Source organism: Phacochoerus africanus, chromosome 12 (assembly GCF_016906955.1).
Source record: "Phacochoerus africanus isolate WHEZ1 chromosome 12, ROS_Pafr_v1, whole genome shotgun sequence".
NCBI lineage: Eukaryota > Metazoa > Chordata > Mammalia > Artiodactyla > Suidae > Phacochoerus > Phacochoerus africanus.
In genome coordinates this window covers 47,371,304-47,389,005 of record NC_062555.1, presented here as the reverse complement: position 1 = coordinate 47,389,005, position 17,702 = coordinate 47,371,304, and the positions used below count along the sequence as shown (strand labels likewise).

The 17,702-nt window shown below is 43.3% G+C and overlaps 1 protein-coding gene across 9 annotated transcripts in view; it reads right to left on the bottom strand.

Annotated features, from left to right (window-relative positions):
* ZEB1 (zinc finger E-box binding homeobox 1) overlaps positions 1-8,707 on the bottom strand; it is a 200,704-nt gene extending 191,997 nt beyond the window's left edge. For 2 of the 9 annotated variants that reach the window (XM_047754874.1, XM_047754875.1), the window contains exon 1: positions 8,608-8,707. In XM_047754874.1, coding sequence (XP_047610830.1) covers positions 8,608-8,665 — 58 coding nt within the window. In that variant the 5' untranslated portion in view covers positions 8,666-8,707. Of the gene's footprint in view, positions 1-6,537; positions 7,481-8,607 lie in introns of those variants that run through there. The other 7 variants (XM_047754881.1, XM_047754878.1, XM_047754876.1 and 4 more) reach the window with 5 other exon arrangements.
* Between the last annotated feature and the right edge of the window lie 8,995 nt (positions 8,708-17,702).

The following is a 17,702-nucleotide window of genomic DNA, read 5'->3' as shown; positions in this document are numbered from 1 at the left end:
GAAGGACTTCTAACTACTGACAAAGACAATAATATGATAGATTTAAGTATATTAAAATTAGGAATTCCTACATCATAGTCAAAATCAAGGTGACAGGATTTACCATCTCAAACACACAAGGAATTCAGGGAAATCAACAAGAGATGGAAACCCAACCAAAAAGAAGGGCAAAGAGTATGAGTAAGCCAAACATGGAAAGGGAAATTCCAATGGCTAGCAAGGATACAAGAAATGATCAACCTCCCTAGCAAAGAAATATATATTAAAGCAACTACGATCTTCTATTTAACAACCACCAAATTAACCAAATGTAGATGTTGGACAATACCAAAAGCTGGCAAAAATGTGAGAAAATAGGAGTTTTTATATAACACTGGTGAAGGGAAAAATTGGTGGAGCTATTTTGGAAATAGTTTGGCAGAATTTAGTGACATTAAATATGTGACTCACTTAGATTCAGCACCACCACACCTGGTATATGTTCCCAGAGAAGCTCTTCCACAGCTACTGGCAACATGGGGAAAGGCACTTTTTATTTGTTTGAATTTATTTGTACCCAAGAGCTGGAGTCAACCTAGGCATCCATCATTAGGGGAATTCATCAGTAACTGATAAGTGATGATGCAAAGTATAAAATAGTGCAGTTAGAAGCAATGGCCTAGATGTACTTACAGTAACATGAACAGATCTCAAACAATGCTGAGCGAGGAAAGGTAAAATATACAGCAAAACATCAATTAGATAGATGCAAAACACACAATGAATGCGGTATTTTTACAAGGATAGAGACCTGACCAAGAACTTACATAAGACACATTAGATCAGGTACAAGTGGGGGCTGGGAAGGACAGAGTGAACAGGGGTTGAGATAGGGGATGATGAGGGAAAATCACAACCCAACTAATGGTGCATGCCTCTCAGCACCCCCAACTAACTCCGCATCCGAAAATGTTTGCCGTGATGTTGTCACATCAGCTGTTAAACCTGAAAGACTTATGGGAACAGATTAGAACTCACTTTTTTATGAGACGACAGATGTTATACACAAAACATTCAGTTTTTACGCGGATAAATTTGAAAATTCGCAGCACCTAGTTCTTCCTTGTTACCATCATGGATCAAACGATTTAATAAAATGACTAGCTTGAGAAGCTGGAACCTAGTCCAAGCAAACTAGTAACAGGACCTTGGCAAAGTCCTTCTACCTCTTTGAATATGTTTGCTTATCTGAAAAAATGGATTGGATGATTCTCCCAAACCCGTCCCGCTCCACGATTTCATTCATTTTCTTAATTAATAGGTATTCATATTAAACTATTTTCTCTCTCCTCCAACTATTCCCGCCTTCACAAAAACAAATTAAAAAACAAACAAACAACAGTATCAAAATAAGATTTAGAAAAGCGATGTAGCAATAGGAGTGAAGAGCAGCTTAGTCTGTTAGAGTAGAAAGGAGAAAAACAGAGATAAGTGATTTTCCAGGTATCTCGGTAAGATTAACTTGAGCCCAGGTTCAGGCGACCTACTCTTGAAGGGTTTTACTATTTGCTACTCCACACACCACTACTGCTCCTTCTCAAAACATATGTCAAAGTCTTATGGAGTTTCCACTGGAAGGCCCTAAATTTCAGCTTATCTGTATCAGTTTTCAGATTAAAAAAATGATGACCCCTAAAAGTCCCTTCCATATTAAAAATGTAAGATTCCAAGAGAATGATGAATGTTTTAAAACAACAAACCAGTCACATTCTGAGCATTTTACAAAAAAACAAAAAAAAACCCCCAAAAAAAGCATTCAATTAGAACAGTGGATTAAATGGATATAAAGCTTTAAAAATAAGGGAAATTAGAATATATTGTAGGTTGGTGACCATGAATAGTAACTGAGATAGCTAAAGAACAGTGGTGTCACATTTTATAAAAAGAAAATTGAAATCTGAATGTTTTAAATATCCTGAAAACTGAAATTAGAATATACCTAGAATTTTGAAATTGGAACATTTTAAAAGAGAAAAGAGATGCCTTGCAATACTTTTAAAATATAATAATTAACGTGAGAAATTGACAGCATTATATTTATCTTCATTCCCATTTAATTTTAAATATGGATGGGGAAGGGGGAGGGGAAGGGGGGAATTAAGAGGTCACGAAACATCTGTTCCTAATAATTCCAGCACAGATGCAGTTGTTCCTGCAGGAGAGATGACAGAGGTCTCCCCAGGCTGCCACAGTGTAAGGCCTTCTACCAACAGCCCCAGTGCAGACCCCAAACTCCACACATCAAGTCTCAATAACTCCATAAAGCCGACTGTGAGGAGGAACGTGTATATGGACAATTAACTGCATCCCTACGTATACAGAGAACCTACACAAAATAACAAGAAAATGTTTAAAGAATAAATGAGAGAAAAATAACTTCTTAGAGCATAAAAAATTATCTAATAACATTTCATAGCTATTAATACAACCACAGACTTGAATTCGACTTTTTTTTTTTTTTGCTTTGCTTTTTGGAATCTTTCAGCTACACATAAATGATATGCTCCCAAATATTTTAACAAAATTATTGATGTGAGTTGTTAGGTTTTTTCTCTGAAAACATCGAAAGGCAAGTTTTACTTATTAGAGAGCATTTTGCTGTGCAAGTACCATAGTATTATTGCCATATTTTCCAGAAAACCAGTTTCAGGTTGACAAGCAGCATAACCAGCCCCATCAAGGTTAAAATGTAGACATGCCCACAGCATACCTAAAATTTTTACTTGGTAAAACTGATGTCCTAAGAATGTTTCCTTTACAGATACATTTCGTCAAGCACTGTCCCATGGGATGTCTGTCAAAGGGTACAAACGTTCAATTATAACAGGAATAAATTCCAGGGAACTGATGTACATCACGGTGACTACGGTTCACAGTACTGTGTACTCTACCAGAAAGGTGCCCTGAGAGTTTTGATGTTCTCACCTTAACAATGACAAGGTGGTAATTATGTGAGGTAAAGGATGTGTTAACTAACCATATACTGTGGTAAACACTTTGCAATATATATGTGTATCAAATCATCACACTGTACACCTTAAACTTACACAATGTTATATGTCCATTACCTCTCAATAAAGCTGGAAAAAAATGAAAAAGCCCACTGTCCCCTCCAAAGGAAAGAGTATTTCCTACAGCAATGCTTGTAAATAGATCACATTTAAGTTTAACCAGGGTTTCTACAAAACTTTTTCTACTATGTGTATATCCTTTTTTGCTGATTTTAACCTATACCTAGTTTAATGATTCAGCTAGTTATATGTGCAACACATAGCCTTTAAAAAGTATGTTTAAAAATTACTTTATTCTGCTTCCTAATCAGAGCACTCTTCTAGTTAAAAATTTTTTTCTCTTCAATAATGAACTTTATTTTATTTAGCTTATAACTCTATTAGAAATGAGCATACATTTCCCCATAAATTAATGATCATATTGCAAGGATTAAGAAACCCTTTCAGTCCCAAATACTGTTTCTACAATTTCATCAAACCCTCTGACCTCTGACTGCACTTCTGCACACTAATGCATATCTTCATACAAGGTCTGCACGACTTTTCTTCTCCCCTACTGCAATTCCCTGCAGGTAGTTAAGAGTAGCTAACAATATAATTCCACATGATATTGCATCTGTGTTTACATCTGTCTCTAATCACATGCTTAGAAGCGATTTACACAGGGGAAAGCAAAAATGGAGGAAAAAACCAAAATAAAAACACAACCATGAGAAATAATTATGTTGTTATTTTTAAAATATCATTCCCAATTTGATAGAATTTTCTCACCACATGCTTCAAAGCTATAAACACAGAGTATGGCATTTCAAAAATACTGGATATAAGAAAGAAAAAAAGAACTAACCAAATATTTCATATGCTTTTTTATATCAGGGTCATCTTAACTAGTGATTGGTGCTTTCAATTTACAAGATAGTTTCAGTTTTGCTCCATGCACAACTATGTATGTCAGGGCTTTGTGGTACAGTTGCTCAGTTCATTAAAAATAATAATAATAATAAGTGAACCAAATATACTGGCTCCTGAGCTCTAGGAATTAGGAGAACACCAAACTCATGAAATATGTCGGGAAACATGAAACTATATTTACGTACCCACACCCAAACTCCTGAAGAGCCATGACACCCTAAAAAGAGAAACTTGCACAGGCTTACCTGATTAATTCCTACTTAACTCAAGATTAAAAAGTATCACTATTGTATTAGGGTTATGGTGTTGGTGCATTTATAGACTCAACATTAAAAATAATTAGGGAATAAATACTTCTAACGTTTGACCTAATGAAAGGCTCCCAAAAGTTTTCAGTTAACATTAACCTAATTATATAGACACAGGCCCAAAAGATGTAACTAAATACACTAAATCTCATGACATATACCAATTTACATTTACTTAAAAGAATTATTTGAATGCAAGCATACAATAATTAATAAACTACAGAGACTTCTATTTAAAACTTCAAAACAAATTTATATTCCCTAATTTACAATTGGTAAATTTAAAATGTATACACTACCTGATTCCAAATCTTAATTAGAAGGGGAAGGAAAAGATAGAATCTAAAAATCCCTGACCTCTGAGTGACCACCGGTCAACACCTTCAGTGGTTGTCTGCCAATCTATTATACTTTTAGTCCACATAAGTTATGAAAAAAAAATAATTACACAGTATTACCAATCAATTTCCATTTTTCCTACCATATTAAAACAATTATTTTTTAATGCCTAAATATGTATTTCCAGAGGTCATATTATGAATAAAAAAGGAGGTTAAAAATATAGGAAGTATACAAAATAAAATATGGACAAATTATTACATATTCTTCTCTAAAGCTAATAACATAAAACAAAACTTTCTTTTAACAAGCAGTAATGCAGCTGGTCTAAAGCAAGACTAAACTGATGCAATCTCAGTTTCAAGATTTAAAAAGATTTAAAAATTTATAAAACCGTTGAAACTAAAACAAACCTACTTTCCACTACCAGTGGACTAGAAAATGCTTATGCCTCATTTACCCAGAGCTAGTTTTAAATAACGCTAAGCCTCAGAACTATACCAAAGGTCCCTATCAAAGCAGAGTCCCAAATCAACAGCAGACAGACAGATTTCTGGTATTCCACACCAATAATCATTTTTGTTAGCATCCTCTACCGGTGGATTTCAAAGACAGCAAGTAGAAATGCAAATGACAGAAGGTATGTATCTAGTATTCCATCAAGAGTGAATTAATCAGTACGTGATGAGTAGCTATAGTACCTTTCTCAAAAAACATAACCACACAAAGAGTAGAAGTGGAAAAATAAGACATATTTTTAAAATACAACAAAGCATTACATTATAAATGGTAAAAAATAAAAAATCATTTTAAGCCATGCTAATGCCCCTCCTTTAGAGATGACTAACATCATTACCATAAAGTTACTACATAAGGTCTGATGCTCTGGCCAAACCTTGCTCTATTGGTTTACCCCTGTCAAGTTACATTACCTGATGCTCCCATTAATATCCTACCCTCAGATATATTCCAGAAAGGAAATTAAAATGTTTTACTGGAGGCTTAGCAGAAAACCTGCAATGCCTCCTTTTAAAATGAACAAAAAAATATTTACATATAAATTATAGCAGAGTATCTTTATGACCACCTCCCACTGTATACATCTTTTATTTCTTCACTAAAGATTTAAGAGTTAACATGTTCCCAAGCAATTCTCTCCAATAAACAACTGCAACTTAAATATGATTGCGTTGCTAAGAAATATTAACCAGCATCTATCCTAAGGTTTCACAACACAATGGCATATAACTTCATTTTTAAACCAGTACTACGTTTAATCAAATACGGTGGCTGTAAACATCAGCAACGGATGAGATGCATCTGAGAACAAAAAGAAATACAAGGACAGAGCCAAAAGTGATGAAAATGGAAGATACCTGTAGTAGCACAGTGCTGTCTCAAACACCTTTTGTTTTCTCAGAGTAATGCACACTGCAGACAAGACATTTTGTGCTAACAGCCCCAAATCTGTTTTTCTAATATTAAACACAAAGGAAAAACACTGACAGCAAGCGTGGTAAATAAATCCCTCCCTTGAGAATGAAAGCAGCAAGACAAGAGGGGGCTGACATACATGCAGGAGAAAACTAAACACCATCTTTTTTCTACCTGCACAAGTTGCCATTTGCTGCAGCGATCCAGTAGCTCTTTTTCCTGTTGATTTCAAGTACCTTTCCGGATCGCTATTTTCCCCCTTAAGTCATCTGTTGATATGCCTTATGAGTGCAATATTCCTATCACACGATCTTTAGGAGAAAAATCCATTCTTTCCTGCTCAGGTAAACATGTTTACAGCAGCTGCACAGACGCTGGGTGGTTCAGACTCACATGTCACACACATGTCGTCAGCAACAAGAAAAGCCCCTTTCTCTGGCGACGAACATTTTAAATAAGGTAAAACGCGAACGGCCCTTTCCAAACCAACTTACCTTTCATAAAGCCACATCAGCAACAGCAGCCAACAGCTCAATACTGCACACACACTATTTGACGCTAAAACAGGAAATTAAAATTGCAATAGCTTATGCTCCGCTCCTGGTCGTTACAAGTAATCTCTCCACAATGAGGATACCAAATATTAGTTATCAATCATAACTAACAGACGTCTTCAAAATGCAAATGTGTGTTTGCCTAACTAAAATCCTTCATGAAAGCAGTGATTTTAATGTCGGCTCGGATATATTCAAAATACGTTTACGATCGGAAGGAAACATCTTTGAAACAGCTTTAAACCTTCCTATCTGCTCCTAGACAGGAAATCCCACACAAAATCTAAAATTGCCAGCAAAGGTTACAAAACCTCGCGTTTCGCATCCCGGAGGGGAGGGAGAAAGGGAGCCCGGGCATGGGGGTGGGGCGAGCGCCAGAGAGTTTTGACTTAAACCCGTATTTCCTCATTTTCTGGAGGACCCCGCTAGCCCCTTACAGGCGCCTTTATTTTTCTACTGGCAAAAACTCCTTTTAAAAATAACGCAGGAGTCCAAAGGAGCCCCTCAGTCCGCAATGTCCGTCCAATTCCTTATATAGACTCGGGCCGCAGCCGGCGGCACAGGGCCGTTGCCGCCCATTATTCTCCAAACAGGTACCGGGCGGCGCACAAGTCGCGGCCCTCTCGCCACAGGAACTGTCCAGACAATAACAAGCAGCAGACATTTCGCTGCGGAGCCAGCGGGCACAGCATCGCCTCGAGATAAGCAGATAGGCAACCAACTTACACCGTCTCCCCAAACTGGAAAAGGCGACTGTGCAACCACCACCGCCACATGTTCGGGTCTCGCTCTCTTTCGTTATTATTAATAATAATAATATTACTTAAACTCTCACGCCAGGCAGAGGGGAGTGCGTCTGGGCACATCAGCACTAATCAATAAACACTGCGGCTGCAGCGCGGGCAGCAGCGCCCCGCGTCCGTCAGTCCGTCCGCCCCCTCCCCCACCCTCCTTCCACCCGAGACCCAGAGCCGTCTGAGCTCCATTATCCGGCTTCAGCGCTCCGCGCGTCCGGGCCAGGTAACAACTTCCCCCAAACCGAAAGAGAACCCCGGAGACGCACGCACTGCACCCCGTCCCGGCACGGAGGTGGCGTCCTCCCGGGAGGGGATCTGTCTGTGGTGCTTCCCGGTCCCCGGGACCAGGTAACAACTCTGCCAACCCGCTGCCCCCCGCGGCTCCCACGGCCGCTGCTCGGGGCCCGCCCGCGCCCCCGCCGGCGCCCAGCGGTACGCGGACCCACTTGGGGCGCGGCGGCGGCGGGGGGCGCCCCTGGAGGAGGGGCGCTTAGGGAACCGCGACTCCGCGCCGCGAAACCCTGTCCCGCGCCGAGCGCGCCTCGCCGGCCCGTCCCAACTTTACCGCCGCCGGCCCTGCCCGGTCCGCCCGCCGCGCGCTCCGCGCCGCCCGCGCACACGCGCGCACGGGCGACACGCAGCTCGCGGCCGCCGCGTCCCGCCGCCGCCCGCCTGCCCGCCCGGCCGAGCCGTGGGGCCCGAGCGACCGCGCCAGCCGGGGCCGCGGAAGCCACTCCGCCCGCGCAGCACCGGCACAAGTTAGTTCCTTGGTTCCCGGGGCCTCGGCGCCGCGGGGACGCAATGCCGGCGGCGCCGAGGGGCACAGGAGTGGGGAAAAGTGTGAAAAGAAGCAACAGCCGCTCCCCCCGAGCCCAGAAAAGTGGCGGCCGCGTCCCGGCCGCCCGCCCTGCGCCGGAGATGCGGCAGCGGCGGCGGCTAACGGTCCAGGGAGGCGGCAGGGGCGGCAGGAGCCGCTAGGCGGAGAGACCAGGTAAGAGACATAACGGTTCAGGGAGAGCGAGCGGCCGCGGCGCGGCTCCGGCGGCGGCGGCCGCGGAGGGGGGCAGAGAGCACTACTTTCTACTTTCCCACTCCACTTGGCCCGTCCCTGCCCAGCCACCCCCAGCCCGGCTCGCCCCCCTCGCCCCCGGGGGCGCCCCGGCCGCCCGGCTCCCCCTGACTCCGCTGCTCCCCGGTCCCCTCCGCCACTCACCGTTATTGCGCCGCGGGTTCGCCTGCTTTCTGCGCTTACACCTGGGGCCATCCGCCATGATCCTCTCGCTTGTGTCTAAATGCTCGAGTCACCACCTCCCCCTCCCTCCCCCTTCCCCCCCCCAACCCCTCCGCCTCCACCCCTCCCCCCTCCCCACCGCACCTGGTTTACGACACTCGCGGCTTTACGACATCACCTTCCTTACACCTAGAGCCGCTCGCTCTACGGCCGGAACCTTGTTGCTAGGGAGTGGACGGTTTGCGGCAGCTGGAGGAGCAGCTGAGTTTGAACCAAGTGGCAAGAGAAAAGTTCCCCCAGGTGTCGCGGGCGGGGGGCGGGGGCGCTGGGAAGCGGTACGGACGTGGTCCGAAGGGCGACTGGCCGTCGGAGGGAGAAAGGTAAAGGAGGAGGCTCTGGACTGGCCACACCCGCCGCGGCCGCCAGGGGCATGTTTGGTTCTGGCTGATTCTCGGGATCCTGCGCCCTGGGGACTGCCCTTCGGAATGGCCGCAGTGACCTGTCCTCCCTCTTCCTCCGGTGGGGCTCACGTACCCCGGGGCCGCCCAGGGAGTCCCCGGGATCAGAAGGAGGCAGGTTCGCGGAGCAGCGAGAGGCTACCCCCCGGGAGAGGCTACCTGAGCCCCGGACTTCTGGTCCCCCCCTCCTCCCTCCGATGCACGGTTTTTCCCTGCGCTAACTGGGATGGGAAGTGACTTCAATTAAATAGAAGTTCAGCTGGACCGAAAGAGGGGCGAGAAGTTCCGCTTGCGAGTCACCTCGGCGGTAAAGCGGAATGAGTAATCCCCACGCCGGCCTGTCTCACTTCCTCCTCCTCGCTGGGCGCGCTCACCTGCTGTCACCTCGGCTTCCCCCACCCTGCCGCCAGCCGGCCCCAGTCCTCCTCTCTCCGCCCCCACCTCCATGAGTAGACGGGCCGGATCGGAGGCTTCTAAACGTAGAGTTAAGGTATAAACAGGCCACGACTTACTACCTGGATAGGCAACTGTCGCTGTAGAAGACCTTGCAGCAAGAAACAGACTGGGAGACGTTGTCTTGGAGACCGATGGATTGATTGCGGTCTTATCAAGTCAGGTCTCTGACTTGGGGCAAGTTTAAGGGATTTCTGAAACGTAGATAACACCATCAAGTACCGAGAAAATCAAGTTTTCAGTATCGAGCAGGACTTAGCTTTCCACTCCTCCCCACCTTCAAATGAGGAAATGTCTTTGAGACCGTCTCCGGAATGAACGACTTGAGCTGTATTTCAAATTATACTGTAGAAGTTGGTAGGGAAATTGTGGAACGTGAAACGTAGCATACAGAGTATTAGAAATAACACAGTACATCACCCAGCATAGTGCTGTCACATAGTAGGTGCTCAATAAATGTATGCCTGTAATTTTTGCCATATCTATGGTGGGACTTTTTTTATACGATGTTAATCTTTTAAACATTCTTCACAATTTTAGAAGATTCATTAATAATCTTTTCCAACCTTTCAACTGAAATAAATTTATAGCTGAAGTCTGGTGATTTAAAATTAGAAAGTTTAATCCTGAATATAGATGAACATTTTCTCTCACGTTTGCTTTGGCATTTTGAGACGTGAATGCATTAATTATTGCTGCATGAGATGTGACTGTAAATATTCTTTGCTGTACATTATGTCTGTATATCTATTCTCCAATGCCAAAACCAGAATCATCTTTTTTTTTTTTTTTCTTTTTTGGCCTCACCTGCAGCATATGGAAGTTCCTGGGCCGGAGATCAAATCTGAGCCGCAGATCAAATCTGAGCCGCAGCTGTGGCCATGCCTGATCCGTAGCCTGCTGTGCTACAGCAGGAACTCCTAGAATCATCGCTCTAATTATCATTTTACATACCGGCAGTCCTGGCTCTCCTCAATACCATATTAATCGAACTTGCACATGTGAGAACCCTGATGCTATTGCTTTGCTTGGTTCAAGTGGTGATTTTTCCCTCCCTTCTTAAGAGCTATGTAATGTTCTTGGATTTCCACCTGTATCAGCTTATAAACTTTATCCTTTGCCAGCATCTCCCTGCTCCCTCAACGCACACACTTTTTTACAGCTACCCTAATTTCCAGTCAGAAAGGAAAAAAGACTTTCTAACTCTTGTACACATTTCACGTTTAAACTTATGAAGCATCACACATGCCATTTCTCTTTCTGAGATGCCAGTTCCTGTATCTCCCCACTAGGCTTTCCTCAATGTTCATCCTCACTTTGAAATCAGAGACAAGTGAAGGGGCAAGCCAAGTAGAAGTCATCTTCCTTACTTGAGTGGTTACTAGTTGAGTTATTTTGGGCCAGACTATTCAAAGCCTTGTAGACAGATACCTCTTTTTTTTTTTCTTTTTGCTTGTTCATTTCTGTGCCCTCAGCACCTAACAGAATATCTAGTCACATAGTAGATGCTCGGTAGGTAAATAAAAGCTATGCTTTTAATTTAAAAGTTCTGTTGGGAATTCCCATTATGGCTCAGCAGGTTAAGAATCTTGACTAGTATCCATGAGGATGCAGGTTTGGTCCCTGTCCTCTCTCAGTGGGTGAAGGATCTGGCGTTGCCACAAGCTGTGGTGTAGGTTGAAGGCAAGGCTTGGATCTTGTGTGGCAGTGGTATAGGTGGGCAGCTGTAGCTCTGATTAGAACCCTAGCCTAGGTACTTCCATATGCCAAAGGTGTGGCCCTAAAAAAACAAAAAAAAGGTGCTGTTGATCTTTTCTGAATCTGCTCTTTGGCTCTAAGGTGTTGTTTATCTGCCTTCATCATATTAGTTCTTAGAACCAGGTGAAGTCATGGATGTAAAAGCTGTTGGCTGTCATTTATAGTCTGCCTTATTTTGAGACTAATACCTCTTGATTTTAGATTCTCCATAATTATTTTGCCCAAATGATTGATCCTGCTCACTTGTTTTTTAACTATGCATGGAAAATATTAATATTTCAAATTTCCTAATTCAAAATTTCGATTTTATAAAATCCTTTCATAATTATATATATAATTTTAACATGTGGTTAATACACTTCAATTACTGTAGTGTTCCCCAAATTATTGCAATCTAGGCTGGAAAGAAAGCAGCAAAGTAAATCTCAGAATAGATTGCTGCTTTCAACCTGATGCATATGTGATGGTTGCTTCTTATCTCTTAAATATAACTAAAGAATTGGACAGAATCTTTAGAGTAAATTTAGAAAAGGAATATCTAAATAAATATATTAAGATTTAGGTTTACTTAGTCAATTATACCTCAGTTTAAAAAGTTTAGGTTTATTTAAATCAGACATGGTGGGGATACTAGATTTTAGCCATGTGTCTTATATTATTGGTTTTTAGTCATTGTATAATCATTGTATAGTCATACAACTTGTATTCAATATGTACTCTTATATATTGTATTGTCATACAATGTGTATTCAATATATAGTCCTAATTTTAATGTCACTGAAAGGTTAACACTGCTTTTAGAGAACACCAGGATTGCATATGCTGAAGGAGAGAAATTCTGCTAAAAATGAATTATTATCTTTTCTAAATTTGCAGGGAAAATGTAAATGGGTAGAATATTTTCAATATTGAGTTTTTTCTATAAATTTTTCATAAACCCTTTGCACCTGCTATTTGCATTCCATGTAAGATTCATGTATAAATTAGGATAAAAAGTAAAGTTTTTAAGTTTAAAATTAAACAAAATTATTTTAAGTTTAAAATATATATATTTCTCGGTGTTCCACATGGGAGCATGTGGTTTCCCTGTACCTCACTTCTGGAACACATGGGAGAAGTATAACGGAATATGATTCTGTAATCTTGGTCAAAGTAATAAAGTGGTGATTTCCATGGAAAGATGTCTCATCCAATAAGTTAATTACCTTAACTTGTAATTTTTAACCTAAAAGCCTTGTAAGAAAAAGAATAAATCTGAGGGAGTTCCCATCGTGGCTCAGCGGTGAACGAATCCGACCAGGAACCATGAGGTTGTGGGTTCGATCCCTGACCTTGCTCAGTGGGTTAAGGATCTGGCATTGCTGTGAGCTGTGGTGTAGGTTGCAGACGCAGCTCGGATCCCACGTTGCTGTGGCTCTGGTGTAGGCTGGTGGCTGCAGCTCCGATTAGACCCCTAGCCTGGGAACCTCCATATGCCACGGGTGTGGCCCTAGAAAAGGCAAAAAGACAAAAAAAAAAAAAAAGGAGTAAATCTGAGATATATTATAGATCAAAGGACAAAGTTGCTCCTCAGTCCTTATCTCCATAGTGACTCTGGGTATGTGGTTCATAATGAGACAAAAGACAGTGATTCATGGTCAGGAAGAAAACATGGCTATGAGTTCCTGTGGTGGCTCTAGCGGTGACAAGCCTGACTAGTGCCCATGAGGACGTGGGTTCGATCCCTGGCCTTGCTTGGTGGGTCGGGGATCCAGCGTTGCCATGAGCTGTGGTGTGGGTTGCAGTTGAGGCTTGGATCCCACGTTACTTTGGCTGTAGTGTAGGCCTGCAGTGGTGAAGTTCCTAACCTGGAAACTTCCATATGCTGAGTCTGTGGCCCTAAAAAGACCAAAAAGAAAGAAAGAAAAAAGGAAACATGGCTATAGGATGAGGCAGGACCCACACCAGCTATTTTAATAAAGCCTCCCAGGAGGCATTAATGGGGCAGATGTTTTCCCCAGACCTCCATGTGATTTTATTACGTATTGCACCACAAAACGGTTTTTCCTCCTGCGGGGAATAAGCCTTCCTATTTTGATATGAGTCCATGAAACGTTAAGCCATGGAGCTTCTTATTTGGGGCACAATTTTCCAGGAACATGCTTGAGACAGAGGTTGGGTATAAATAAATGTAGAGAGAGATGTTTGAAGGTAGTTAATGAACATCCCAAAAGTAAAGCTAATCCTTTCCATAAAATCACAATAACTAAAAGAGTTGCTTTCAAAGCCTGCCTCTACAGAAGATAGATTATAGTTCATATTATTGATATCACTTACGAACACGGATAGCATTTTTTTCTTGTTCTTGACCACTGTAGGTAGGTACTGTATACTAGAGGGAGAACAATATGCATATTTTGGGTTTGAGTAAATTTTGAGAATCTGGGAGTTCCCTGGTAGCCTAGCAATTAAGGATCCGGCATTATCACTGCAGTAGCTCAGTTTTGATAGGAACTTCCAAATGTCGTAGGCATGGCCAAAAAAGGAATCTATCATGATATAGGGGGTCAAATATCAGGTTTCTACTGCTGTTTTTTTCCCCTTTTGTCTCCATGCATTTCTCTTCTCTGGCATCTTATTTTTAGCAGCTGACCGATTCTGCTTCAGAGTATAGCTATTTGATCTTGTCCTGGCCTTCCGTATTCCACAGAATGTAGTTATAATCACGGCCACTCTTCAGTCCTTTGTTTTCACATATTAAAAATGTTTGTAGGGAGTTCCCATTGTGGCTCAGTGGTAACGAACCTGACTTGTATCCATGGAGATGCTGGTTTGATCCCTGGCCTTGCTCCGTGGCTTGAGGATAGGGGCATTGCTGTGAGCTGAGGTGTAGACTGCAGATGTGGCTCAGATCGCACATTGCTGTGGCTGTGGTGTAGACCTACAGCTGCAGTTCCAATTCAGCCCCTATCCTGAGAGCTTCCATATGCCACAGACGTGGCCCTAAAAAAGAAAAAAAAAAGTTTACAGTCAATACAGGTTTTAGATGTCCTGCCATCGTGTTAAACTCACGTGGAAAAGTTGGCAGTAAGAAGCACATTGCATTCCAATGTGTCCACAACTTTGCAGTCCCCAGTCAGGCCCTTCTCGTCCTTTCGTCTTAAGCCTCAAAGCCTTTGCTCATGCTCTTTGTCCCACTTATGTAAATAGATCACACCTGTGCCCCCCTCGCCTGTTTGCCATTTCAATCATTCTCTTCCTCCATCTCTCTTTGTCCAGGTCTAGCCCTGATCTGATTGAATTAGTTCCCTTTCCCTTTTTGTTCAGGGTTTTTGGAATCACCCCCACCCTGTAGAATACTTTGCCTTTTCACATTATGCTGGTTACCCCCTGTCCCTCGAAGTCCATTCTCTCCTTTCCATCCCCTGAGGCCGATTTCTGTGGACCCTGTCACGCAGTCTCCTTTGCCCTTTGGTTTCTATTTGGTTTCAGCCAATTTGGAGGCATTGGCAGATGATCAGAGGAAGGAAAGAGGGAGAGGTCAGGATATTAATTTCACCTTCCCCCACACTCCCTCCTGCCTGACTGTGGCTTTTGGCAGGAGCTTCATTCCTCTACCTAAGGCCATACCTCGGGTCAGAGAGCCCTGTCCCACGGCAAGTTCCAGAAGTCGCTCCTTCCCCTCGTCCCTTCAGGCCTGGAGACAGTAATGGTTTCCTCCTGCAGTGAGCCCTTACTGCTTTCCCTAAAGTCTGCCCACGTTGCTGTGGGTAGTCTCTGCATCAGACTCTCTTAGATTCACCCTTGGAGTGGGCCATCTGTTTCCTTCTGGGTCCCTGAGTAATACACAAAATGCATTTTTCACCTTATTTCTTATCAATCAAAAATTCTGTTTCCATGGATTATAACACTAAAGTTTGAATGTCATGTAAATGTTTTATATTATCATCAACAGGCATATACTCATGTCCTAAAATGTGTACATGCAAAATCTGGCAAATGCTTAGAAATGTGCCCCAGTCTATGACATAGTAGTTATCCAATCACTATTTTTGTAAGGAAGGCCCCTGCCCTAGTTGGTCTAAATGTAGGAAAGACTACTTGTATATCCTTCAAATAGTGAAGGAGGGGAATCACAGTACTACAGTATTAGGGTGGAGACAGCCAGTTGTTCCCAATAGGTTTATCTCCGCCCTTTTTTTTTTATTTCTGGCCATTCCCATGGCATGTGGAAATTCCCAGGCCAGGTACTGAACCTGCACCGCAGCAGCCGCCTGAGCCATAGCAGCGACAATGCTGGGTCCTTAACCCACTGGGCCACCGGGGAACTCTAGTTTCTTCCCAGTTTAATAACGGAATCCTCAATGCTTATCACATGGCCACTGCAGTACCTGGTTGCTGCTTGCTCTTTAGTGTCTGTGACATGTAAGTGAGAGTGATGTGCTGGTTGACAAAATCCCTCAAGAGGAAGCAGCTCACCATCCTTTCTCTCCATCCTGCTTGCTGGAGTCGGACCTGCTGGCCAGAGTTCCTACGGTTAAGGATCGAAACAACCCGAGTCCTTGACACTATGGGATTCTTGCCTCCAGATCTCTGTTTTAGAGAGAGAAGTAAACTCCTATCTTCTGTAAGCTCCATTGTCTTAGGTTTTCTGGCCCCTGGAGCCAAAGTGAACCTGTCTGATGTAGGTACGTGTACCCATTTCCTGTTACCACTATAAAAGATTACCACAAACTTGGTGCCTTAAAACAGTGCAAATACATTAATTTACAGTTGTGGAAGTCTGAAGTCCAGAATAGTCTCACTGGGCTAAGATGAAGGTTTGGGCCGGATTGGGTTTCTTCCCAAGGCTCTAGGGGAGAATCCATTTCCTGGCCTTTTCCAGCTTCCAAGGCCACCCACGTTCCTTAACTCCTGGGCCTCTTCCTCATCTTGGAAGCCAGCTATGCCGACACCCGGCAGAGGCCGTCTAGTGCTGCCAGTGTATTCGCTCTATTTCTCCCTCCCTCTTCTACTTCTGAGGGGCTTTGTGATTAAATCAGGTCCACCTGGGAGTTCTCACTGTGGTGCAACAGGATCAGCAGCATCTCTGCAGTGCTGGGACTCAGGTTTGATTCCCAGCCTGGCACAGTAGGTTAAGGATGCAGCGTTGCCGTAGCTGCAGTGTAGGTCACAGCTGTGGTTCATATCTGATCCCTGTCCTGGAAACTCCATATGCCACTGGACAGCCAAAAAACAAAACCAAAAATAAATAAAACAGGTCCACCTGGATCATTCAAGGTAGCATTCCAATCAGGATCAGCTGAATATGATTAGAAAGCTTAATCCCATCTGCAACCTTAATTTCCCCTTGCTGTATATACCAACCTAGTCACCCAGTCTATGCTCAGCAGGATTAGGGCATCAACATCTTTGGGGGCCACTATTCTGCCTACCAGAGTATGCAAGCTTTAAGTTTCATAGTTGAGAAATATGTTTTCATTGATTAATTCACTCATCTTTAATTTATAAGCAGCTTTAAAGGATCTTGCTAAGTGGTCATTACTTTTTATATAGCATTTAACATTGTGCCACATGGAAGTCTTAATAATAATTCATTGGTTCATTTATTCAGCTAATATCCTTGAACATATTCTCATGCAGTGGGCTCTGGGTGGGGCTATAAATGCCTAATAAGTCCCTGACCTCAAGAAGCTTACAAGTTTGTAGAGAAATTGATAAGGAGGCTGTCACACAAATGTCAGGAGATACCGTGTACAGAGGAGGGACATCTGAAGTATCTTGGAGTCAAGGAAGTCTTTCTTGAAGTGATGGAGTTTGTCAGGAGGAGAAATGTCAAAGGCAGATGTCAGCACATATGCAAAAACCTCCAGATAAAAGTATAATGCTCTGAGGTCAGGGGGTGGGAGGCTGGGAGTGGGGGAGGTGGCAAATCCAGTAGAATGAAGGCAGCAAATTAAAACAAACAAACAGACAAACAAACGGAGTTCCTGTCATTGCTCAGCAGAAACAAATCTGACTAGTATCCATGAGGATGCAGGTTTGATCCCTGTCATCACTCAGTGGTTTGAGGATCTGGTGTTGCATGAGCTGTGGTACAGGTCGCAGATGCACTCGGGTCTGGCATTCCTGTGGCTGTGGTATAGGCTGGCAGCTGCAGCTCTGATTCGACCCCCTAGCCTGGGAACCTCCATATGCCATGGGTACAGCCCTAAAAAAAAACAAAAACATGTTCCAGATGAGGCTGCAGAGGTGGGTCTGTAGGAACCAGATCCCATGAAGATGCTAAGGTTTTAGGACCTTATACTGATGGATTGTAAACTCCAAAAAGATTTATTTTCTTTCTTTTTTAAGCTTTTTTTGGGGCTGAACCTGCGGCATATGGAAGTTCCCAGACTATAGGTCAAATAGGAGCTGTAGCTGCCAGTT